Genomic DNA, 24,611 nt, shown 5'->3' with positions numbered 1-24,611 from the left:
AATATTGATAAACAAATTGACAATAATCCAATACTCGTTAGAGTAAAACAGAAAATTAAACAACAATCTCATATATCTAATTAATGACATCGACATCTATTTAAGAATATATGTATATTTTTTCGTGAACTAACTCGACCTTCGCAATACGATCTTCTCTTACTACGAGTACTCTACTCAATGTAAACATGTGTGTATGGTGTGGCATACTACTACGCCGTTGTGATAACTACAATTAACATAGAAGCAGGGATTAATTTAACCTCATGGCTATGACAGATAAACGCGTTGTTCGGGTTACCGAGGAGGAGCCAGAACAAGAAGTGACAGTACTGACAGAAGCTAGACATGTTGAAAAGATTGAAGGGGCCAACACCGTAGCGCAATCATGGAGATTGAAAGAAAGGGTATGAATTATTTTTGACTTAGTAAGTCATAATAATTAAATATCTTCATTGAAGATAAGAAATGTATGGGCGAAAACATAGTACTGATAAGTATTCATTCTTGGACATTTGACAGAGAACGTACAGAAGTAAATGTGCATTGAATAGATTTCCCGTTGGAACAAGTCAATAACATGTAGACTTTAAATTAAGCATTGGATGCAGTGTCATTTTACTGTGAACCATAATCAGAAAGGAGAATGTATGTAGATTTATGTGGCAGTATGGTTTTATGTAATTTTGATGTGTCCCATATTTTTGAAAAAGTCATAGATATGGTAACATTTTTTAAAGTGCACGCCTAAACGATGTAGCAATATAAAACTAGATATTTATAAATTGTAATACATCAATGTAATATACTTTCTTATAGGCAGAAATCAATAACAAAAAAGTTGGTAAAAGCAATAGAATAGCAACGACTAGGATGTCAGCAAGCTTCAAGACACCATGTAACATGTTTGTTTTTGTTGATTGTGGAAGACAAACTAACGGAAGTTATTTAATTTGTCTAGTCTGACCTAACCTAATCTAACCTCCTATGGGTTGTGAATTTAGAACCATAGAGGTCATCAGGGTAGTTATCGTCAGGGAATGATATGATTGCACAGTCCTAGACAGACTACAAACATAGCATCTTGAAGTTTGCATTGCAGCTCCATTTGGTAGCGGCAGGGTTTTTTGTTATTGATTTCTGCCAAGAAAAACATTGTACATTGATGTATTTTAATTTACCAAATTAATATTTAATTTAGTATTGATATATCATGTAGGTGTGCACTTCATTAGTAATACCAATCAAACATAAATCTAGGTCTCTTAACTTCTTCAAAACAAATAAAATACTTATGCATAATAGGATGCCTGATGTACAATGATGCACCAAAATATCTGTATTATAATATATAAAGTTACAGCTGTTATACTTGTTCTTTTTCACCCTGAATATTGATAACCTCAGAAAATACAGTCAAGCCTACTCATTGAATACAGGGGTCACTCAACTACAAGTACAAAATATATATGATAAAGATGCTGATGCCTTGCTGCCTTGTAACTCACTCATGCCCCATGACACTGATGTTGGCGTCATTGTATTCTAATGGTTAATCCAGTACTTGCCAACCACCAGTTGTGCAGATATTAGGGCCCAGGACATAAACTTACTTCTGGAATTACCCCAGGACATAAAACATCACCAATTCCCAAAGTGGGTTTATGTCTGGGGCCCAAACATCCACACAGGTGACAGTTGACAATTGTTGGATTAAGAGACCTAGGTGTACTGTTATTTCTTGGTTAAATTGGTTGACTTGGTCATGTTACGAGGTCATCCTCACAGTTGTGGTGGTCCACTGCATTTTTCCTCTCTACTTCAGATATGGAGGGAGTGAACATGAGGGGGTGACCTAGGATGAAATGGATGGATGGGGTGAAAGGGGCTTTGGGGAAGAGGGAAATGTCTGTTGAAGAAGGACAGGAGAGGACAGAAGACAGGGGTGAATGGAGAATGGTTGTATATGGATAATGTTGTGATGCATGAGGTGGAATGGGTGGGGGATGGGGGGTGAGGTAGTATGTGTGAACAAAATTTGATGCAGCTTGAAGGGATTTCTCCCCGTCCTCTCCTTTTATGCAATGGGGGGACGGAGAGGGGGGTCGCCGATTTAATGAAGCGGCCTTGCTGTGGATGTGCTGTGTCTTGCGACACTGCTTCTGACCCAGGGCAGTGGACAAGGTGCAGGGATGACCCGTCATCCAGGAGGTGCTAAGATGAGAGGGAGGGTGGTGGAGTGTGGAGTGTATTCAGGGATGGAATGGGTGGGAATGATTTTATGCCTTTTCCTTTTTGGCTACCTCCCTTGTAAGGTGGAAAAAGCCTTGGAATATGTATGTATGTATGCTCTTGGGGACAGCATCATGCCAAAATGGTGAAGTCACAGAGGTGGTAGAGATCTAAGGATGGTAGTAGAAAGCAGGGACAGTAAAAGATAAAAGTAATAATATTTTTCTTTGATCCATAAGATTGTCACTTAAGTCCTTAAAAATTGACTCATAAAACTTAGGCAATTCCTACGTAGCTGAGGGGGGGGAGTCTGGTGAGGAGGATGAATTCAGGTTGAGTAATATCAGAGAGGATGAGTGGATAAATTTATCCAGTAATTGGGAAAAAAATATCAAAGTTGCAAGAAAAGTTAGAATTACATTTATGTTTAACTTGTTCTTTCAGATGAAGACCTTGAGTGTGGCATTAGTGTTGTGTCTCAACATTCCTGTGGATCCACCAGACATTGTTAAAATACAACCTTGTGCAAGACAAGAGGCTTGGATTGGTGAGTATTTTATAATAGCAGTTGCATGAGTGGAAATTTTTCATAATTATCGAGACTGACTTATGGTGCTAGGATTTGAACAAATGAATTATGTAGAGATACAGTGGTTGATGAAAATAGTGTCCTTGAGTTTTACTGACTGGAAATACGTATCTATACAATAGTCAGCAGTGGTCCTCGGACTCCATCATTGCTATGCCACCTTTTGTCAGAATTTCCTCAAGGTGTCTACTTAATCCTGGTACCATACTGGTTTTCATTTCTTCTAATGCCATATGTGTTTTGCCTTTTGTAATTGTGTTATTCACAATTATTGCTGTCATACTCCTTACATTAATTGTTTAAGATGTAGGTGTACATGATTTTGTGTGTGTGTACATATATATATATATATATATATATGTATATGTATATATTCTTTTTGCAGATCCTTTATCAGTTCCACCGGGTAAAGCAATTGAAGCAATTGGCAATAGTTTGTTGAAGGCATATGAACGCTGGCAGCCTCGGGCACGCTATAAACAGTCTCTTGACCCAACAGTTGAAGATGTTAAGAAGCTTTGCACATCGTTGCGAAGAAATGCCAAGGAAGAAAGAGTTCTTTTTCATTATAATGGCCATGGAGTGCCCAAACCCACAGTCAATGGAGAAATATGGGTTTTCAACAAGGTATGTTCTAATCATATATGTTATATGTTTGTGTGTGTGTACATATATATATATATATATTCATGCAATCATTCACTGTTATTAAAGGAAAGGCTGGAGAAGGTGGATAGTTTTAGGTATTTGGGGTAGCATGTAGCTGGAAAGGCAGGAGTGGAAGTGGAGGTAAGTTGTAGACCGAGAGAATTAAGTAAATACCTTGGGGTGATTAAAAAGTGTCATGAGAAATAGGCAGCTGGGAATGGATGCAAAGAGATTATATGAAGGGATGATTGTGTCAACAAACCAACAACACTGTATGGGGCAGGGACTTGGAATTTAAGAAAGGTACATACATATACCAAGGCTTTTTCCCCCTTACAAGGGAGGTAGCCAAAAAGAAAAAGGCATAGAAACCACTCCCACCCATTCCATCCCCTACATACTCCATCTCCCTCCACCCTCCCTTTTACCTTAGCACCTCCTGGATGACGGGTCATCCCTGCATCTTGTCCACTGCCCTGGGTCAGAGGCAGTGTCGCAAGACACAGCACAATCACAGCAAGGCCGCTTCATTAAATTGGCAACCCCCCTCTCCATCCCCTCGTGCAGAAAAGGAGAAGACGGGGAGAAATCCCTTCAGGCTGCATCAAATTATTCTCACACATACTATCTCACCCCCCATCCTCCCACCCATTCCACCTCATGCATTACAACATTATCCATATACAACCATTCTCCATTCACCCCTGTCTTCTGTCCTCTCCTGTCCTTCTTCAACAGACATTTCCCTCTTCCCCAAAGCCCCTTTCACCCCATCCATCCATCTCATCCTAGGTCGCCCCCTCATGTTCACTCCTTCCACATCTGAGGTAGAGAGGAAAAATGTAAATGCATTTGAGATGAAATGCATGAGAATTATAGGGGTCACAAGGTTGGATAGAGTGCCTCTATATTGAAATATTATATATATATATATGTGTGTGTGTGTATGTATATATGGATATGTATATATATATATATATACACTAAGTCCTTGTTATTCGGTACATATGTGTTCCTGAAAACCTTACCGCAAATTGAATTCATGTAATAATAGGATATGGCAGACATACCTTCTCCCTGCTCTTTCCTCTTCAAAATATCTAGCAGATACTGTATATGTGAATTTTTCTTACCATAAATAGAATTGAGGGTAGTAATTCCCAAATACCGTAACTGTGAATTTACCGGATAAAGAAATACCGTATAAGGAGGACTCACTGTATGTATATATATATATATATATATATATATATATATATATATATATATATATATATATATATATATATATATATATATATATATATATATATGTGTGTGTGTGTGTGTGTGTATATGTAAAACTATTATTATTATTATTAAGTTGAATAAGCATTATTATTTTTATTTTATTTATTTTTATTTTTATTTGTATTTTTTTCTCTTACAGAATTACACACAATATATTCCCCTGTCCATATATGAACTTCAGACATGGATGGGATCTCCGTCTATTTATGTATATGACTGCTCCAATGCTGGAGTTATTGTGAAACTATTTGAACAAATTGCAGATCAGCATGAAGAGGAGTGGAAGGTAAAGAGCTGTTTAGATCATCCAAATTTGACACAAGGTGTTGTTTAGAATTTTGTATTGTTATTTTTGTTTAAGATAACTTTTTAAAAGAATTTGGTAGAAGTCAGTTTTTTTTGCATAGCATTTTTCTGAAAGTAGGAGTTCCTTTAATCTAATGATGAAATTTGGCATACATCATCATTGTATTATTCCTCCTTCCTTTTTCCCAACTTTGACCTCTGTATAGCGAAGTGGAGGACCAAGTTGTGGTTCATCTGGAAGTGGAGGTTCACCTTCTCCACCATCTTTCAAACAGTGCATTCAGCTCGGAGCCTGTGGTGCCAACGAGATCCTCCCCATGAATCCAGACCTACCTGCAGATGTGTTTACAGCGTGTTTGACCACACCCATCAACATGGCTGTAACTTGGTACATGCTGCAGAACAAGAGCAAATTACTATGTGGACTCACACTAGATATCATAGATAAGTAAGTTGGTTTTGACTAGTGTATGAATGTTCAAGCAACTGTGGGTAGGAAGATCCAGTGAAACTATTTGAGGTGAATTCTGATGTGAAGCAAGAGTTGAAGGTGCCGGGATTGTGAGTAAGAGGTGCACCAAGGAAAAAGTGGGTAGATGGGGGTAAATAGAGCTTTAACCACTTCCATACGGTGACGCCTACGTAAGCGTCATGAGGAGCAAGTGGGTACACAATGATGCTGACGTCGGCGTCTTGATTATATTTATTGTAGTCGTGCCTACGTAACCTCCATTTCTCTCTAAACTGGCTTCATCATATTTTCTATGGTTATCAAAATTCACGGGTGAAAGAGAATGAACGATTGAGCACTGACTTTATTTTTTATTATGCGATTATTATGACGCAACATTGCACGTCGGGCAGCTAATGCTGCCAGACGTGCGATGTGCCCCGGAGTGAAGAGGTTAAGAACTCATGGTCAAGATGTTGAATAATCAAAAATGTGTGGAGACAACATACATACACATACCAACAGCTTTTTCCCCTTTACAAGGGGAATGGATGCTAAGAAGAGAGTGTATGAAGGGGTGATTGTGTTGACAGCACTGTATGAGGCAGAAACATGTAACATAAGAGAGGAGTTTAAATGTGAGATGAAAGGCCTGTGAAGTATGGTAGGGGGGCTGGATAGAGTGAGAAACGAGGTGGGGAAGAGAGCTGGGGTGGAAAAGGAATTGAGAAATAAGGTCGATGAAAGAGTATTGGGATGGTTTGGACACGTGGAAAGAATGAGTGAAGAAAGATCAATAAGAGGTGTGGAAGGCTGAGGTGGATGGAGTGAACATGAAGGGGAGACAGAGGATGAGATGGATGGATGGGTTGAAAGGGGTGTGGAGGAAGCAACTTTATTCCTCTGCAGTAGTCCATAGGTCTCTCCCACAAACCTGCTGATATCCGTCGGGTGACAGACTGGTTGTCTTTTATCAACACACCCAAATCTTTCTCCCGTTTTGTTTTCGTAATTCTCTTCCCAAGGAATAGTGTAAGGATGGTCTTTTGCCACTATTGCCCAAGACCAGTACTTTGCATTTTTTTATATTGAACTTCATTTTCCCATTCTTGGCTCCATGCAAAAAAGTGTCTCAGTGTATGTATTTACCTAGTTGTATTTTACGAGACGAGCTATCCATGTGTGCTTGCACCTGGCCTCATCACATGGCTTTTCTTTTGCATTACAAGTTGAAACATCAAAGTCAGGGATGCGCGCTAAGAAGAAATATCAGTTTTCTTTGATATTATATAAGGGTCTGATGGATTGGAAATATCAGATAGATGTCCCCTTCCCCTTTTGTTCATGCGATTAATGGATGGGTGCACTACAGTTAGGTAGATACATACAAATACATATAGTAAACCATTGATTTAATGATAATACAGCCAACCCCAGTTCTGTTACATAAGAATGTTCATTTTTCTCAAGAGAAAAATAAAAACCAGCGATATTGAAATCACAGATGTAGACTCATTCAAGAAACAGGTAAATAAAAACCAGCGATATTGAAATCACAGATGTAGACTCATTCAAGAAACAGGTAAATTTTGTCCAGTAAAACAAGAATATTTATACACATACGAAGAGGCCCTCTCCACTTTATTAAGGAGGTGGTCAATTAAGGCATGCACCCAGTCTTCATCCATCCAACACCCATCCAATACATATTTGTTCTTCCCCTCATTGTAGGTTGTTATGGATGATGGGTACCCGTCCCCTGTCCACTGCTAAGATCACAAACAGTGCAGGAAGGCACAGCACCTCCATAGTAGGGCTCATCCACTGAAGAAGCTTTACCTCTAAAAAAAAAAAAAAAGTAAAAGATAAAATAGATAAATAAATAGAAATTGCCCGCTTGTGTATTTAGAGAGTGAACAAGAACACCTGATTGTGGTCTATATACTTTGTAAACACTTTCCTGCAGGATTCCAGGTCAGTTAAATGACCGACGGACCATGCTCGGAGAACTCAACTGGATCTTTACCGCCATCACTGACACAATCGCATGGAACACACTCCCACGAGGTAAGGCTTTCAACTTTCCTTGTCATTTATTTGTCTCCACTCCTTTAATCTCATCAGTATAATGACTTATTTAACATATGGCAAGGTTGGGATGGGGGGGGGGGCTTGTGATCTATTGATATACCAATGTTTTTTCCCCCCTTATAATCGAGGTAGCCAGTTCAAAAGGCATGTACCTGCTCCTATCCACTATCCTTTCCTCCCTCTCATCGTATGTCCTAGTGGATGAGGGGTCATTCCTGTCTTCATGTGTGCAAACCATCCCAATACTCCTTCAACAGCCCTGTCTGCCTTCTCCATCTCATCATTGGGGATGAGTTGTATATTTTGAAATTTCAAGGTTTTAGCTGTAGCTACATGGAAATCTGTATTGCTATAGTATAGATTTCATTCGCATCATATATTTGCCATTTCAAAAAGGTAATGTTTTTAATTCTATCTCGTTCCTGTCAGATCTTTTTCAGAAGTTGTTCCGGCAAGACCTTCTGGTCGCAAGCTTGTTTAGGAACTTCCTCCTGGCACAGCGTATAATGAGGTCATATGACTGCACACCTGTCTGCTCACCTAAACTACCTCCCACTCACCAGGTAATGGAATCTCTCTCTCTCTCTCTCTCTCTCTCTCTCTCTCTCTCTCTCTCTCTCTCTCTCTCTCTCTCTCTCTCTCTCTCTCTCTCTCTCTCTCTCTCTCCTCTCTCTCTCTCTCTCTCTCTCTCTCTCTCTCTCTCTCTCTCTCTCTCTCTCTCTCTCTCTGTCTCTCTCTCTCTCTCTCTCTCTCTCTCTCTCTCTCTCTCTCTCTCTCTCTCTCTCTCTCTGTATCTGTATCTGTCTATGTACTGTTTCACTCTCTGTACCAGTCTCTGTATCTGTGTTCTCTCTCTCTCTCTCTCTCTCTCTTTCTCTCTCTCTCTCTCTCTATCTCTCTCTCTCTCTCTCCTCTCTCTCTCTCTCTCTCTCTCTCTCTCTCTCTCTCTCTCTCTCTCTCTCTTTCTCTCTTCTCTTTTTCTTCTTTCTCTTCTCTTTCTCTCACTCTCTGTCTCTGTCTACCTTCCTTGTGGAGGTGAGGCAGAGAGTGGAGGTCAAAAAGAGAGATGGCAGAGAGTGTGGATGAAAAAATGCTGAGATATTTTGGGCATATGGGAAGAACAAATGAAGAAAAGTGTAAAAAAAAAAGTGGAAACCAGAAGTGAGTAGAGAGAACTTAGGGTAAGATCAAGAGTAAGGTGGATGGACGGGGTGAAGGGGGCTTTGGTTGCAAGAGGAATGCCTGTCAAGGAAGAAAGAGAGAGTTCAGAAGATTGGCATGACTCGAGAGTGGTTGTAAGTAGATAAAGAAATGATGTGGCTTGAAGGTATGTTCTTGTTTGGTCTGTATGGGAGATGAAGAGGTTGGGGGGTTACCATATAATGAAACTGTAAGAGTAAACTAGCTGCAGCTGTCAGGTCCTCCTATTCAAGTGCTGTGTCTTGCTGCATTGCCTCTGATCAGGGCAGTAGACACTCCATGAAGTGCTAAGATGGGAGGGACAATAAATAAGCTATGGAATAACTGTGGGATAGGTGTAAGGTGGGTGTAAACTTTGATTTGGCTATCCCTTATATAAGGATGAGAAAGTGTTTTTGGTATACAGTAAGACCTCTCATTAATGGACGTTAATTAGCTGTTTTCACTGTGTTTTTGGTGCTGTTGTTTAGTGCGTGCAATCACTGTGCCACCCAAAAACCACTCCAACACAGCGAAAACACCACAAACACAGATAATTAACGTCCGTTAATGAGAGTTCTCACTGTATGTTGTTGGTAGAAGACAGTACCCATCTTGAGTCTTTTATCCTTTACTTTATATATTTATTTTGTTTTTTGTTTTCTCGACAGCATCCGATGTGGGATGCGTGGGACTTGGCCTTGGAGCTGTGTCTTAGTCAGCTACCTACAGCCCTGAAGTCGGAGGATCCGTATTCTCTTGTACATTCGTCTTTCTTTGAGGAGCAGCTGACAGCCTTTCAGGTTTGGCTGAACCTTGGCCATCAAGACCGCAATCCTCCCGAACAGCTTCCAGTAGTACTGCAGGTGAGCCAATATTTGATGTAGAAAAGTAGAGGAAAGAGAAAGTTATTCATATGACAAAATGAATACAGTATTGGATTTGTCAGTATTTTGGTTTTAATTTTTTTCTTTTTCTTTGTCTTTATCTGCCCTTTTGTTATTCTTTATCTAGTCCAGGGGTTCATAACTTTGAATATTTGCAGCCCTTTAGGATGCAAAACACAAATGCAGTTGTAAACCAAAATGACTGATTTCTGGTTCTGCTGCCATGAAAAGAAAAAAGAAAGAAAAAAATTGAATGTGTTTGAATATATATATATATATATATATGTGTGTGTGTGTGTATTTATGTTTATACCATGTCTGGGGTATTGGCTGCATGTTACTGTGGGGTTAAAAGCTGCTCAGTAGCATGCAGCTTATATTTTAGGGTTTATATTGGGCACCCCTTTGGACCAGAATCACATATCATTTTGTCTGTGATAGAGGAAATCTCTATTCATAGAGAAATTATGTTACTTTATTATACTGTGACTGTCCTTCCATTATGCTGTTCCCCCACTCTTCATGCTGTTCTGCACCACTTCTCTGAATATTCATTTTCTTTTTTGCCGAACCCTGTGGCAGGGGAGAAAGAATACTGCCACTGAGTGTTCCCACTTGAGTCATAAAAGGCGACAAAAATGGGATGGGATAGGACTAGGCATCCTACTCTTTGTAGCCCCAAAGGAGACATTCTTAAAAAACAAAACAAAACAAAAAAAACATAAGAAGGTCTGGGAGAAGTTTTCCAACTAGAACCCTAAGGTTTGGGTCTTTTAATGTGTTTGGATGTGGTACATATGAGAGTAAAAGGGAGGAGATAGGCAGTATATTTATGAGAAGAAAGATGGATGTGTTGGCATTGAGTGAAACTAAGTTGAAAGGGAGGGGTGAGTTTGAGTTTGGGAGTGTAGTTGGGAGGGTGTCAGGAATGAAGAGAGGATGAGGGAGAGAAGGGGTGGCTATACTAGTAAGTGAAGAGGTAGGTAAATGTGTGGAGTGGAAGGAGGTTTCTTCAAGGTGAAACTGGGAAGGGAGATGCGGGTTTTTGTAAGCGCACATGGGCCTGGTAGTGAGAAGAGTGCAGAGGATAGGGAGGCTTTCTGGATATATTTAAATGAGTGCATAGAGGGTTTATGCAAAGATGTCAATGTAGTGGCATTGGGAGATCTTGATGCTAGGGTAGGAGACAAGTCAATAGATGGAGTGGTTGAGAAGTGTGGAGTACTAGGAAACAATCATAATGGAGAGATGATGTTGGAGGGGAGAAGAGGCCCTTGGTATATAGATTGGTAGATGAAATTGGGTATTATTGCATGAATGATATCTACGAGGCAGTTGCCTCACTGGTGACACATAAGTAGAATCAGCGCCTCAGAAGGTCCCCAGGGACTGAACACCTGGGAGTCACCAGCTGCCCTGAGGTCATGACCTGGCCGCATCCATTCTTACAAAATGTGTTTCCTGGAACACCTGCAGCCCCCAGCAGTATTGTCTCCCAAGGGACAATTAATGTGAGGGTTATGACCTGATCTCGGTGAATACAAGGGGTCACTGGAAGTTCACGAAAGACAGACGGCCTTGGGAATTGAGGAAGCTATCTCCAGCCATCTCCCACATGAAGACTTCGCCAAGGACAGACACCGTCTCCTCCCTCCTCACCCGCTCCTCTTACAGCCAGAGCAAGCTTATTTACCTGTTCATAGGTGCCCAACTTTAAAAATAACCTAACAAAATTTTGTAGAGTTTGCCTTTAGCCAGGCCCATGTCCCGTACATTTCTGACAATATCAAACTTGACATATGAAATACAATAAGGAAGGTGGGAAGGTCATCATTTAATGAAGTAGTGGGGGTAAACCAGTCTCAGCTGTCTTGCCCGGCTGTGGAGGTACTGTGTCTTGCTGCACGCCTTTGACCCAAGCAGGTTCACAGGGTACAGGGATGACTCTTCATCCACAAGTTACAGTGAGTCCTCCTTATACGGTAATTCTTTATCCGGTAAATTCACAGTTACGGTATTTGGTAATTGCTACCCTCGATTCTATTTACGGTAAGAAAAATTCACAGATACGGTATCCGCTAGATATTTTGAAAAGGAAAGAGCAGGGAGAAGGTATGTCTGCCATACCCTATTATTACATGTTATAATGGGTTCGGTATATGGTGATTTCAATTTGTGGTAAGGTTTTCAGAAACGCATATGTACCGTATAACAAGGACTTACTGTACTAAGGTGGGAGGGGCAAGGATTGAGTTTTGATGAGTATGAGTTGGGGCACTCCCCTTATAAAGGGAAAAAGGCCTTTAGGTGTGAACTGGTATGAATTTAGATAAGCATTTTGAGGAGCAATTAATTGAATTTATGTTCTTGTGCTATGTATTTCATTTCTTGTTGCAGGTGTTGCTGAGTCAGGTGCACCGTCCAAGAGCATTGGAATTATTAGGTAGTTTTCTGGCCTTGGGTCCATGGGCAGTTAATCTAGTACTGTCAGTGGGTATCTTTCCCTATGTACTTCGCCTCCTTCAGTCTACTGCCCGTGAACTACGTCCCATGCTTGTCTATTTGTGGGCAAAGATTCTTGCTGTTGATCCGGTTAGTTTTCATATTTTTTGTAAGTGTACTAGAGTAAAACTATACATATGATGGGATATTAATATGTTTTTAATTAAGTTGTTAGCTATTTTTTTTTTTTCTTTTTTAGTGGCAAAGACATGTTTTGAGATATTGATTCTTGTGGTAACTGTAGGAAATGAATTATGTCCTCTGATTGAATTTTTTTTTATTACAGAGTTGCAAAGGTGACCTGGTGAGGGACAATGGCTACAAATACTTCCTACAAGTTTTGTCAGATGCTTCCATGCCAGTAGGTTGTCTGTTGTTTAGTACTCTGTAACTTTCATACATGGCTAATAATGTAAAAGAAAGATATATTGGGTGATTATTAGTGAAAATTACATGAAGAAGGTAGGTGTGTTAAGAGTACAAAAAAGAACAAAAAATAAAGAAAGGATAGACCTAGTTGAAACTGATGAAGACATCTTGATAGATTTGGAGGGAAAAATGAGTGAGGCGGTTAATAGACATTTTCTCAAAGTGGAGTTTAGATATGGTACCTGACTGCAGCCTGATCTTCAGTAGGGATGAGAGAAGCAGACTAATATCAGTAATAGTAGGGAAGAAGTAGTTAAACAGCTTGATAGACTTAAATTAGAACTACAAAATCCCCAGGTCCAGTGAAAAAAACTTTCCAAGAGTGTGTAAGATATGTAAATTTAAAATCTGTGACCAGTTAATGAAAGTATTTAGTAAATTGGTAGACAAAGGTTTCATGCCTATTTCTAGGGGGCAGGCAAAAGTTCCTGTTTTCAAAAAAGATGATATATTGTCTGTGCACAACTATAGGCCAACCAGTTTGAAGTCAGTTATAGGTAAGATCTAGAATCAATAATAGCTAATAGAATCAGAGATCACATTGAAAGACATAATTTGATTTGTGACTCACAGAATGGGTTCACCGAGGGTAGGTCATATGCAATTAATCTATCTTTTTACACTGTCTACATGGTAGCAGATAACAATGATAGTTATGATGTTATTTACCATGACTTTAGCAAAGCATTCAACAAGGTGCCCCACCAGTGGCAACTAATTAAACTCAGAGCCCATGGCATAAGAGGAAAAGTGTTTGAATGGATTAGAGCATGGAACAGTGGCAGAAAATAGAAGGTCACTATTAACAGTGTAAAATCCAGATATGGGAGTGTTATAAGTGGAGTTCTCCAGGGCTCAGTTATTCCCTTGTCCATTATGTATATAAATGACATGGACTATAGGATTATCTGTGATGTCAGTAAGTTTGGGGATGACACTAAACTAGGACACCAAATTAGGTTGGGAAGTTGCTGGGATACTGCAGGAAGATAGTAAGAAATTGTTAACATGGTTGGTGAAATGGTAAATGAACTTCAATATCTCAAAGTGCAGTGTGTTTACACAACCCAGAAAGTAGATATAGCTTGGATAACACCTTTGTAGAGAAAACTGAATGTGAAAGAGACTTGGGAAAGCTAGGGAGTCCTGACCTTAAATCCAGGAAATAGTGCATTAGCAGCAGGAATAGAGCTAACAGAGCATTAGCTTGCATTGCTAGGATAGTTACAAATAAAAGTGCAGAGATAGTTACCAAACTCTATCTGGAGTTAGACCCATCGTTGACAATGTAGTACAGTTTTGGTCACATTCCTATTGAATATATATCAGTTCACTAGAATCAGTACAGAGGAGAATTACCAAAATAATACATGGGGTCAGAAATTTACCTTTTGAGAACAGGCTTAGGTTCCTTAAATTACACTGGAAAGATAAAGAATGCGTGAAGTGTAATAAAGGGCTTTAACTAGGGTGATACAGATAAGGTCATCATATTAAGACAACAGGACAGGACTCACAGTAATGGATTCAAATTTGACAAATTTAGACTTACATATACCAAAGGCCCCCTAACAAGGGAGGTAGTCAAAAAACAAAGGCATAAAATCCACTCTCACCCATTCCACCCCTAACATACTCCACTCCCCTCCACCCTCTTCCCTCCCTCTTATCTTGGCACCTCCTGGATGATAGGTCATCCCTGCATCTTGCCCATTGCCCTGGATCAGAAGCAGTGTCACAAGAGAGCACATCCACAGCAAGGCCGCTTCATTAAATCGGTGACCCCCCTCTCCATCCCCTCATGCAGAAAAGGAGAAGACAAGGAGAAATCCCTTTGGGCTGCTTCAGTTTATTTCTCACACATACTCCCTCACCCCCATCCCGCACCCACTCCCCCTTATGCATCACAGCATCATCCATACACAACCATTCTCCATTCACCCCTATCTTCTGTCATCTCCTGTCCTTCCTCAACAGACATTCCCATCTTTCCCAATGCCCCTTTTACCCTATCCATCCATCCCATCCTAGGTCACCCCCTCATGTTCACTCCTTCCACCTCTGCCTTCCACACTTCTTTTACTAGTCTTTCTTCACTCTGCCCTCAACACCTCTGCCTCCCTCCCTTCACCACTTTCTTCATTTTACATCCATTCCCAATCTCCCATTAAAATTATAACCATGTGAAATATTTAAAGAGTAATCTGTAAAATATATTCAAGACGGGTGCTCGTATCCAGGCTTCACCAAATGAATGTTAACAAGAATTTGGTTATCTCCCACTCAGGCTGAACATCGGACAATGGCAGCCTTTGTACTGGGTGTAATTGTGTGGGATCATCCAGATGGCCAAAGAGTTGTCCTCCAAGGTTCCCTCCTTGCTCCGTGCCTTGAACAACTTAACGATTCACATCCACACCTGCGGCAGTGGGTAGCCCTTTGTGTAGGACGAGTGTGGCACCATCACCCTAATGCCAGATGGACTGGCACACGAGATAATGCACATGAAAAATTATACACTTTGCTGCATGATCCTGTTCCTGAGGTAAGACTGGCTTCTTTATCTTTGTTATGAATTTAATTGTTACTATTGTGCTGCAGGTTTCCAGGCAGTGAAACTTTTTAACATTCATGATTATTTTAGAGACTCGCCAAAATTTAAGTTTCTGATAGAAGAATGTTTTTGTTTCAGGTTCGAGCCTCTGCAGTTTTTGCTTTGGGCACCTTCATGAGCAGTCTGCCAAGTGGTGACCAGAATGATCATGCTCGTGCCATTGACCACGCAATTGCCATCACTCTAATCACCAGTGTGGCTGGGGATGGTTCTCCACTGGTCAGGCAGGTAAGACTGAAAATTGTAAATATGCATTATGAGTCACTCTGCCATTAGGGTATGAGGCAGCTAATGATGGAGTTTTGGAAGGCGTGCAATAGGAGGAAGTTAAAAGTTAATATAGGTAAAAGCAAGATGTACAAGAAGTGTACCAGAGTTAAGTCTTAACCCCTTCCATACGGTGCCGCACACGTAGGTGTCATGAGGAGCAAGTGGATTCGCGATGCTGCCATATCGGCGTCTTGATTATATTTATTGTAGTTGCCCCTGTGTTTTTACATTCTCCCAAATGCGCCCTGAATCCCATTCTCTGTGGTTTTCAAAATTCGCGGGTGAAAGAGAGAACGATCGATATAAGCGGTGACTATATTTTATGATGCGAGTATTATTACGACACGTCATACGGCTGGCATTGGCTGCTGCCCGCGAGATTTAAGTCCCGTACTGAAGTGGTTAAAGGAGAGAGATTGGAGGAAGTGATGTTTTTAGATATCTATGGTTGCATGTAGAGACTTGGAATTTAAGGGAGGTAGAAAGGAAAATTTTAAATGTATTTGAGATGAAGTGTCTGAGAAGTATGGTGTGTGGTACAAGGACAGATAGAGTGAAAAATGGGGAGGTAAGGAGGAGAGTAGGGGTGGAAAGGGAACTGGAAGTTAGGGTAGATGAAAGAATACTGGGTGAAGAAGGCTGAGGTGGATGGAGTGAACCTGAGGAGTTGATCAAGAATAACATGAATGGATGGAGTGAAGGGGGAAAGGAGAAGGCAAGAGATAGGCGTGAGTGGAGAATGATTGTGAATGGAATATAAACTAATGCAGTCTGAAGGGATTTCTCCTTGCCATTTCTGTATTTGCATCAGTGGGTGAGTAGGGAGGGTAGCTGTGTAAATGAAATAGCAGACCCTGCTGTTGATATACTGTATTTTGCTGCATTGCTTCAGACCCAGGCAGTGGGGCAAGGGAAAAGGATGATTCTTCATCCACAAGGATATAAGATAAAAGGGAAATGAGGAATGGGTGAGGGGTGGGTTGTATGCCTTGGCTGGCTACCTCTTTCATAAGGAGAAAGAAGCCAATTGGTGTATAGATAAGTAGAATAGATTATGATCATGATTTTTAACCTCTTTGAGTACAATGATACCTATGTATGCATCTTGAGCTGCAAGTGGGCAATAAGAGGATGCTGGTGCTGGCTTCATTATATTTATTTTGTAGTTGTGGCTGAGTGTCCTCCGTATTCTGTGAACAGGCATGATCATGTTTCCTGTGATGTTATATTTATTTAGGGTGAGAGAGAATGAGTATAACAGTGGTAACTTTATATTTTGTAATGTGCGTATTGTGATGCATCACCATATGTCAGATAGCCAAAGTCAAAGGCATAAATCTACTCTCATCCATTTCATCCCTGTATACTCCACTCCCATTCACCATCCCTCCCTCCCTCCTTCTTTTCTTGGCTCCTGGATGACAGGTCATCCCTGCATCTCGCCTACTGCCCAGGCTTAGAAACAATGCAGCAAGACAGCACATCCACAGCAAAGCCACTTCATTTAATTGGTGACCCCCCTTTCTGTCCCCTCATGCAGAAAAAGAGAAGACAGCGAGAAATCCCTATGGGCTGCATCAAAGATTCACACATATTTTTTAACCCCCTATCCCCCACCCACTCCTTTCCATACATCACAGTATCATGCATACATAACCATTCTCCACTCACCCCTATCTTCTGTCCTCTCCCTTCCTTTCTCAACAGACATCCACCTCTTTTGTAATGCCCCTTTTACTCCATCCATCCATCTCATCCTTGATTGTCCCTTCATGTTCACACCATCCACCTCTGCCTTCCACACCTCTTTTACTAATCTTTCTTCACTCATTGTTTCCATGTGTCCAAACCATCCTAATTCTCAGTCATCAACCCTATCTTCCAACTTCTTTTCCATCCCCGCTCTCCTCCTCACCTCCTCATTTCTCACCCTATCCAGCCTTGTAACCCTTACCATATTCTCAGACATTTTATCTCAAACACATTTAAACTCTCTCTTCTTTTCTTATGTACCATGTTTCGGCCCCATACAATGCTGTGAGCACAATCACCCCTCCATACAATCTCCTCTTAGTATCCATTCCCAAATGTTTATTTCTTATTACACTTTTTAATCCCTGAAGGTATTTTCTTGCTTCTCTCAATCTACATTCTACCTCCACCTCTACACCCTTTCCTGCCACATTTGCCCCTAAGTATCTAAAGCCATCCACTTCCTCCAGCCTCTCTCCTATAACACTCGCTTTCAATTTGCTGCCATCCTCTCCCTCAGTACGTCTCATGGCCTTACTTTAAAAACAATATTGAAAAAAAAAAAATAATAATAAAATAAAATAAAATAAAATAAAATAAAGGAGTGAACTTGAGGGGATGATTGAGGATGAGATGATAGATGGGGTGAAAGGGGCTTTGAGCAAGAGTGGAATGTGTAATGAGCAAGGAAGGGAGAAGATAGAAGATAGGGTTGAGAGGAGAATGGCTTTGTATTGATGATACTATGATGCAACGATGGGAGAAGCTGGGTGACAGGAGGGGGGAGTAGGGAGCGGTCATGTGTAAATGATATTTTGACGCAGCCCAAAGGGATTTCTCCCCCTCTTCTTCATTTTCTGCATGAGGGATAGAAGAGGAGGAGACCATTGATTAAGTGAAGTGGCTTTGCTATGGATGTACTATGTCTTGCTGTATTGCTTCTGACCCAGGGCAGTGGGCAGGATACAGCGATGACCCTTCATCTACAAAAAACCTAAACTGAGAGGGAGGAAAGAGTGGTGGTTGGGAGTGGGTTTGTGCCTTTTGACTTGTCTACCTCCCTTATAAGGTGGAGAAAGCCCTCTGTATATAGATAGATTATTTTTATAAATATTGTTATTATTATTTAAAAAATATATATATATATTATCAGTCAATGTTGCACTTGTATGTACAGGAGTTGGTGGTGGCTATGCAGTACCTCGTCCAGATGTATGAAAGCTCCTTCCTTGCTGTGGCGCGCCAATGTCATCGTGATGACTCCGGCGCAGATCTATCACCATTGTCAAACTTATCCAGTCTGTCACATGGTAATGTCTCCTGATTTTGTCTCCTGTACCTATCCATAGTCTTGATGTTCTCAGTGTAAAACAAGAACAGTGATTTGTTTTTGTGTTGTTGAATATGTGGTGGGTATCAATCTTTATGATGATATGGGGGACTATGTTAGGTAATTGAGAAGTTTGGATGTCATTATAAAATTGTAGGATGTGGTAGTTTTATGTACCCTCGTGTTGAAATGGACAACAAATAGAGACATTTTTATGTGCCTTTGTTAGAATAGCCAACCCTCAGTAATTCAGCTCTTTGGTGCTTGAGTTTTTGAAATAACAAGTTTGCTGAAAGTGTTCACAGTGATATAAAGAAAATGTTATGTTGACACAAGTACTGTGTTTCCAAGCCTGTGGTACACACAAGTGTATACTATGCACCCATAACTTTGGACATAAAATTTCAGCAGAAAATGTTACATGACTAATATATGAAGTATGCCATAATGATAACGAGTTATTCTCAAGTATTCTCAAGTGGAGATGATTAAAGAAAATGGAGAAAAGTGGGAGATGAGCCAGTTGTTGTTTGCTGATGATACTGAGCTTGTGGCAGGGTCAGAGGAGGGATTAAGGGGCTAGTGACGGAGTTTGGGACGGTATACGATAGGAGAAAGTTGAAGGCAAATGTGAGTAAAAGTAAGGTGATGGAACGTACAAATAGAGAGGGTGGCAGTGAGTTGGAAGTAAGTCTTAAAGGAGAGATGCTGGAGGAAGTGGATAGCTTTAGGTATATGGAATTGCATGTGGCAGGAAAGGGAGGAGTGGAAATGGTAATGAGTTGTAGACTGAGAGAAGCAAGTAAATGCCTTAGAGAACTGAAAAGTGTCATGAGAAATAGGTACATAAGAATGAATGCAAAGAGGAGACTATTAAGGGGTGATTGTGCTGATGGCTTTGTATGGGGCAGAGGCCTGGAATTTAAGAGAGGCAGAGGAGATGTTTAAATGTATTTGAGATGAAATGTCCGAGAAGTATGATAGGGGTTACATGGTTGGATAGTGTGAGAAACAAGGAGATGAGGAGAGCTGGAGTGGAAAAGGAGATGGAAGATAGGGCTGATGAAAGAGCATTAGGATGGTTTGGACACATGGAAAGAATGAATGAAGAAAGATTAGCAAAAGAGGTATGGAAGATAGAGGTGGAGGGAGGGAGCTTGAGGGGATGACTGTGGATGGATGGGGTGAAAGGGCCATTGAGGAAGAGGGGAATATCTTGAGCAAGGAAGGGAAAAGACATGAAATAGGGGTGAGTGGAGAATGGCTGTGTATAGATGGTACTGTGATGCAAGGCAGGGAGGGGGTGGAGAGGGGGGTTAGGGAGTGGCTATGTATGATATTTTGATGCAGCCCGAAAGGATTTCATCCAGTTTCCTCTTTTTCTAAATGAGGGGATAGAAAGGGGGTCGTCGATTAAGTGAAGGACCCTTGCTGTGGATGTGCTGTGTCTTGTTGCATTGCTTCTGACCCAGGACATTGGGTGGGATACAGGGATGACCTGTTATCCATGAAGAGCTTAGATAAGAGTGGATAGGTGGTGGATAGGAGTGGAATGGGTGGGAGTGGCTACTTACCTTTTGACTTGACTACCTCTCTTGTAAAGGAGAAAAGCCCTTGGATTTATATAGATGGATTCTCAAGTAGATGAGATAAATGCATATGTTCGCTAAAGAAAACAAAAAGAAAAATTATATACACTTGACCCTCTATTTAATGGGCCCTGATGCAAGAGATTTTAGATTTAGCGGACAAAAAATCCTGTCCGTTATAGAGCTGGACTATGGCCTAATTGCCTGTTGCTGCATACAGTTGTCTGATCCAAGTCTGGGCCACCAACACCAGGCCTGTTGTGTGTGTTAAAACTAATCAATAATACAATATTACCACATTATTTTCAGCCACAGTAAAAGAAACCAATAAATGTATACAGCACTAAGTTGCCAACAATGGTTATTTGTCTGTTATTTACTAATCTGGTCTGTTCTGTTTACATTTGGCAGCAACAGACCAGTCCTTACATGCATTTCTCTGTTAAACGGAGGGTTAAGGGTATATATAATATATATATATATATGTAAAAATGGTTGGGAAGTGTGGAATTCCAGAAAAAAATGGTAGTGGAGAAATGATAGTGACATGTCTAGAAAGTTGACGATAGCAAATACAGTGTTTAGGAAGAAAGTCAAGCACAAGTACACATGGGAAAGGGTAGTGGATGGAAGGGTGATAGATAGAACTTTAATGGACTATTTAGTGGTAACCAGGAGAAGAGTAGGAAGAGTTTGGATATACATGCTGTAAGAGGAGAGAGTGGGGGAATATCAGATAAATTTTTGGTGGAAGATAAGTTGAGAGTGGTGGATAGATGGAGAAAGAGGAAAAGGACAGAAGATAGGGAGGTGCTTAAACTAAGCTGCTCAAATGAGAAAAAAGGGAGTAAAAGAAGAAGCTAATAGAAGAGTGGGAAGTTGTGAAGGATAGAGTAGAATTAGGAGTGGAGAAGGGAAAATAAGTGTAAGTGATAGTGTGGAGAAAAATGTATAAACAAAGGCAACCTGCTTCATGAGATGGTTGTGCCAATAATGAACTGGCAGTAATGTTGGGAAAATATTGAGGTGCAATCTTCAGGTGGTTTAAGCAAGAAGGGGCAAAAGGGACATGTGATGATAGTTCAAGGGGTGAGGGTTTTCCTCACCCATACCTAGCAACCTCACTGTACTGGTAACAACAGGTTGAGTTGGGTTGTGGGTAGGGTTACAACAGAAGGCAATACAAAGATTGATTATGAAGTACAGGTGATGATGCTGATTAAACATCATTAGTATTAGTGTACTGATGAGAGTGCTAAGTGTGGAGGGAGCCTGTCAGAAGCTAAATCAGTAATGTATTACATGTGAGATTAGATATTTCGATGTTGAAATTTCATGTAGCGGATTGTTTTGGTATCATGAAAGTCTTACGTTTCAGATCCAACACTCTCCCCCTCAAACAGCCTCCATAGGATGGGAGGCAAAAGTAAAACAGTTATGTCACCTGTACAGGTAAGAGAGGATGAATTCGAAGAAAATAAATAAATAAATAAAAAATGAAAAATATGCATGGATGCATGCCAATGTTACAGACTGGAAAGGGAAATTAATGTCTGTTTAAGAGGTGAAGCTCACATGATTGCCCAGATAACTGGTTACAGACTTTGTTTTTGTCTAGACATTAGGTTCAAGTCCAGATGTGTCATTCAGTGAGAACTTCATGTCACCGACACAAATAAAGAAGACACCCTCCACACATTCTCTTTCATCTTTAGGTATGTCCTGATATGCCCGTGATAGGGAGATTATTGAGGAATGACTTTTGTAAAATGTGGCTATTTTCATCTAGAAATGTTTTAGTTGAATTTGTGCTTGATCAATGCCTGCCAGCATATATACCAATATATTTTTTTTTGTTAATTTGCCAAACCACCTTGAAGGGGAAAAGGGCCTTTGGTATATATATGTGTATAACTTTAATTGAGCATTATATTATTTTCCAGTAATCAAATATTTTTACCACTTGCCTAAGCTGTTGCACATCAATGCATGCATTATGAGTTGGTGGGTTAGGGTGGAGGGACACATGATTAACGCCAGTGTTTGGTTGTGAATGACACTGCACTTCTGGCTAATTCTGAGGATGGACTGAAGTAGTTGGTGACTGAGTTTGAAAGGGTGTGTGAGAGAAGAATGTTAAGAGTAAATGCAGGCAAAAGTAAAGTGATGAGATATACAGGGAGTGATGATAATGGGAGGTATATAATTGTGGTGGGAAATGGAGGAGTTATGGTAGAGGTAAATTGTAGATTGAGTGAAGCAAGTAAATGTCTTGAGAATTAAAAAGTATTCATGAGAAATAGGCATCTGGGAATGGATGCAAAGAGGTTATATGAAGGGGTGAATGTGGTGATGACATTGCATGGGGTAGAGACATGGAGTCTGAGAGAGGCAGAAAGGAGAAGTTTAAATGTGGTTGAGATGAAGTACTTTGACACAGCCTGAAGGGATTTCTCCCTGTCTTCTCGCTTTTCCACATTAGGGGATGGAGAAGGGGGTCACCAATTAAGTGAAGTGGCCTTGCTGTGGATGTACTGTGTCTTGCTGCATTGCACCTGCAGCACTGAATGGAGCAGAAAATTGAAATATCAAAGTTTTTTTTCTTTTTTTTTTTTTTTCATCATCCAGGAGGTGCCAAGATAAGAGGGTGGAGGGGAGTGGAGTGTGATAGGGATGGAATGTGTGGGAGTGGGTTTTATGCCTTTGTTTTTGGCTACCTCCCTTGTAAAGGGGAAAAAATCCTTTGGTATATATATATTTTCTATTATTATTATTATTATAATTATTATGGTAGGTGTTACATGATGGATATAGTGCTGGTGGATGGAGGTTAGGAAGAGGCTGGAAAGAAAGCTGTAACACAGAATAAATCAAAGATTGCTGAGGGGGTTGAGCTATATGGAATAAATGAGTGAAAAAGACTTTAAAAAAAAAATGGAAAACAGAAGCAGATTGTGTGAATTTGAGAGAATGACCAGGAATGAGTTAAATGGATAGAAGAAAGAAGACCCTGAATGCACAAGAAATAGCTGTGGACCAGGAAAGAGAACAGGGATGAATAGAGGATGATTGTAAATGAATGAAAGGACAGTGTGACCTGAAGATGATGTTCTCACTTAATGTCTAAAGCATTTTCAGTGGATCAAGAAAGAGATTGCAAGATAATGAAACATGGGGATAATCTAGCTTCTGCTATTAGGCTGTACTGTGAAAGTGCCGTGCTTTGCTGCTTTGCCTTTAGTAGTATTACCGGGAACGGGGATGCACTTTTAACAGTGAAATGCTCAGATTGAAGGAGTGACGAATAGAATGATGGGTGTGAGATGGGATGTATGCTTTAATGTGCGTGTGGGTGTCGCTGTGTGTGTTTTTGTTTTACATTCACAATTTCAGTTGTTATTGAGAATACATTTCTTTTCTTTTTTCTATTTTTCTCAGCTGCATATATATTTTTTCTGAAGTCTTATGTCGTCATGATTATGTGTGGTGCTTTTTGTACTGTATGTGCCATCCTGTTCTGTGGGCATTGTGTATTTATTGCACTGGTGCCTTGAGCTTTAATGAACAATTTCTTTTTTTCTAGATTAAATTGATAAGGTTTATACTGATATATTTGGATTCATTAAAGGAAAATAATTTTAATATTGTTATTAGAATAAGTAACTCAAATTTTACTGGAATAGAATTTATCATGAATGCAACTGGAAGAATATCCTAGAGCTGAGTATACCAATATATATATGTAAATATATATTTTTTTCCACCTTTTCTCACCCAGGTAGCAGTTCCGTGTTTTCAGGAGTAAACAGTTTATCTTACAGTGGGAAATATTATCGACTCTGGCAGACCCTAGTGGCACTTGAACATGACCCCTTCCCAGATGTTGCGAAACTTGCACGGCTAGTCACAGACTACATCCGAACAAGGGTAAATATCTCTCTCCTCCCTCACTCTCTGTCCTCCCTCTCTTTCTCTCTCTCCTCCCTCACTCCCTGTCCTCTCTCTCTCTCTCTCTTTCCTCTCTCTCTCTTTCCTCTCTCTCTCTCTCTCTCTCTCTCTCTCTCTCTCTCTCTCTCTCTCTCTCTCTCTCTCTTTCCTCTCTCTCTCTCTCTCTCTCTCTCTCTCTCTCTCTCTCTCTCTCTCTCTCTCTCTCTCTCTCTCTCTCTCTCTCTCTCTCTCTCTCTCTCTCTCTCTCTCTCTCTCTCTCTCTCTCTCTCTCTCTCTCTCTCTCTCTCTCTCTCTCTCTCTCTCTCTCTCTCTCTCTCTCTCTCTCTCTCTCTCTCTCTCTCTCTCTCTCTCTCTCTCTCTCTCTCTCTCTCTCTCTCTCTCTCTCTCTCCTTCCTCTCTCTTTCCTCACTCTCTCTCCTCTCTCCTTCCTCTCTCTTTCCTCACTCTCTTTCTCTTTCTCTCTTTCATTCATTACATGGGAACACCCCCTCTCCCTTTCCCTAC

The 24,611-nt window shown here is 40.5% G+C and overlaps 1 protein-coding gene across 3 annotated transcripts in view; it reads left to right on the top strand.

The window, feature by feature from the left end:
- raptor (regulatory associated protein of MTOR complex 1) overlaps positions 1-24,611 on the top strand; it is a 48,110-nt gene continuing 23,499 nt past the window's right edge. Inside the window, exons 1-16 of one of the 3 annotated variants that reach the window (XM_076173493.1) lie at positions 1-407; positions 2,677-2,779; positions 3,207-3,448; positions 4,899-5,045; positions 5,272-5,513; positions 7,483-7,583; positions 8,037-8,170; positions 9,458-9,652; positions 12,071-12,265; positions 12,462-12,536; positions 14,892-15,149; positions 15,297-15,446; positions 18,418-18,550; positions 21,538-21,611; positions 21,778-21,874; positions 23,938-24,086. In XM_076173493.1, coding sequence (XP_076029608.1) covers positions 267-407; positions 2,677-2,779; positions 3,207-3,448; positions 4,899-5,045; positions 5,272-5,513; positions 7,483-7,583; positions 8,037-8,170; positions 9,458-9,652; positions 12,071-12,265; positions 12,462-12,536; positions 14,892-15,149; positions 15,297-15,446; positions 18,418-18,550; positions 21,538-21,611; positions 21,778-21,874; positions 23,938-24,086 — 2,436 coding nt within the window. In that variant the 5' untranslated portion in view covers positions 1-266. The remainder of the gene's footprint in view (positions 408-2,676; positions 2,780-3,206; positions 3,449-4,898; positions 5,046-5,271; positions 5,514-7,482; positions 7,584-8,036; positions 8,171-9,457; positions 9,653-12,070; positions 12,266-12,461; positions 12,537-14,891; positions 15,150-15,296; positions 15,447-18,417; positions 18,551-21,537; positions 21,612-21,777; positions 21,875-23,937; positions 24,087-24,611) is intronic. The other 2 variants (XM_076173494.1, XM_076173496.1) reach the window with 2 other exon arrangements.

This window comes from Oratosquilla oratoria, chromosome 34, assembly GCF_046742065.1.
Source record: "Oratosquilla oratoria isolate Oo_2021 chromosome 34, ASM4674206v1, whole genome shotgun sequence".
NCBI classification, from domain to species: domain Eukaryota; kingdom Metazoa; phylum Arthropoda; class Malacostraca; order Stomatopoda; family Squillidae; genus Oratosquilla; species Oratosquilla oratoria.
Note: the sequence above shows the minus strand (reverse complement) of the source record. Positions and strands in the feature narration are given on the sequence as shown.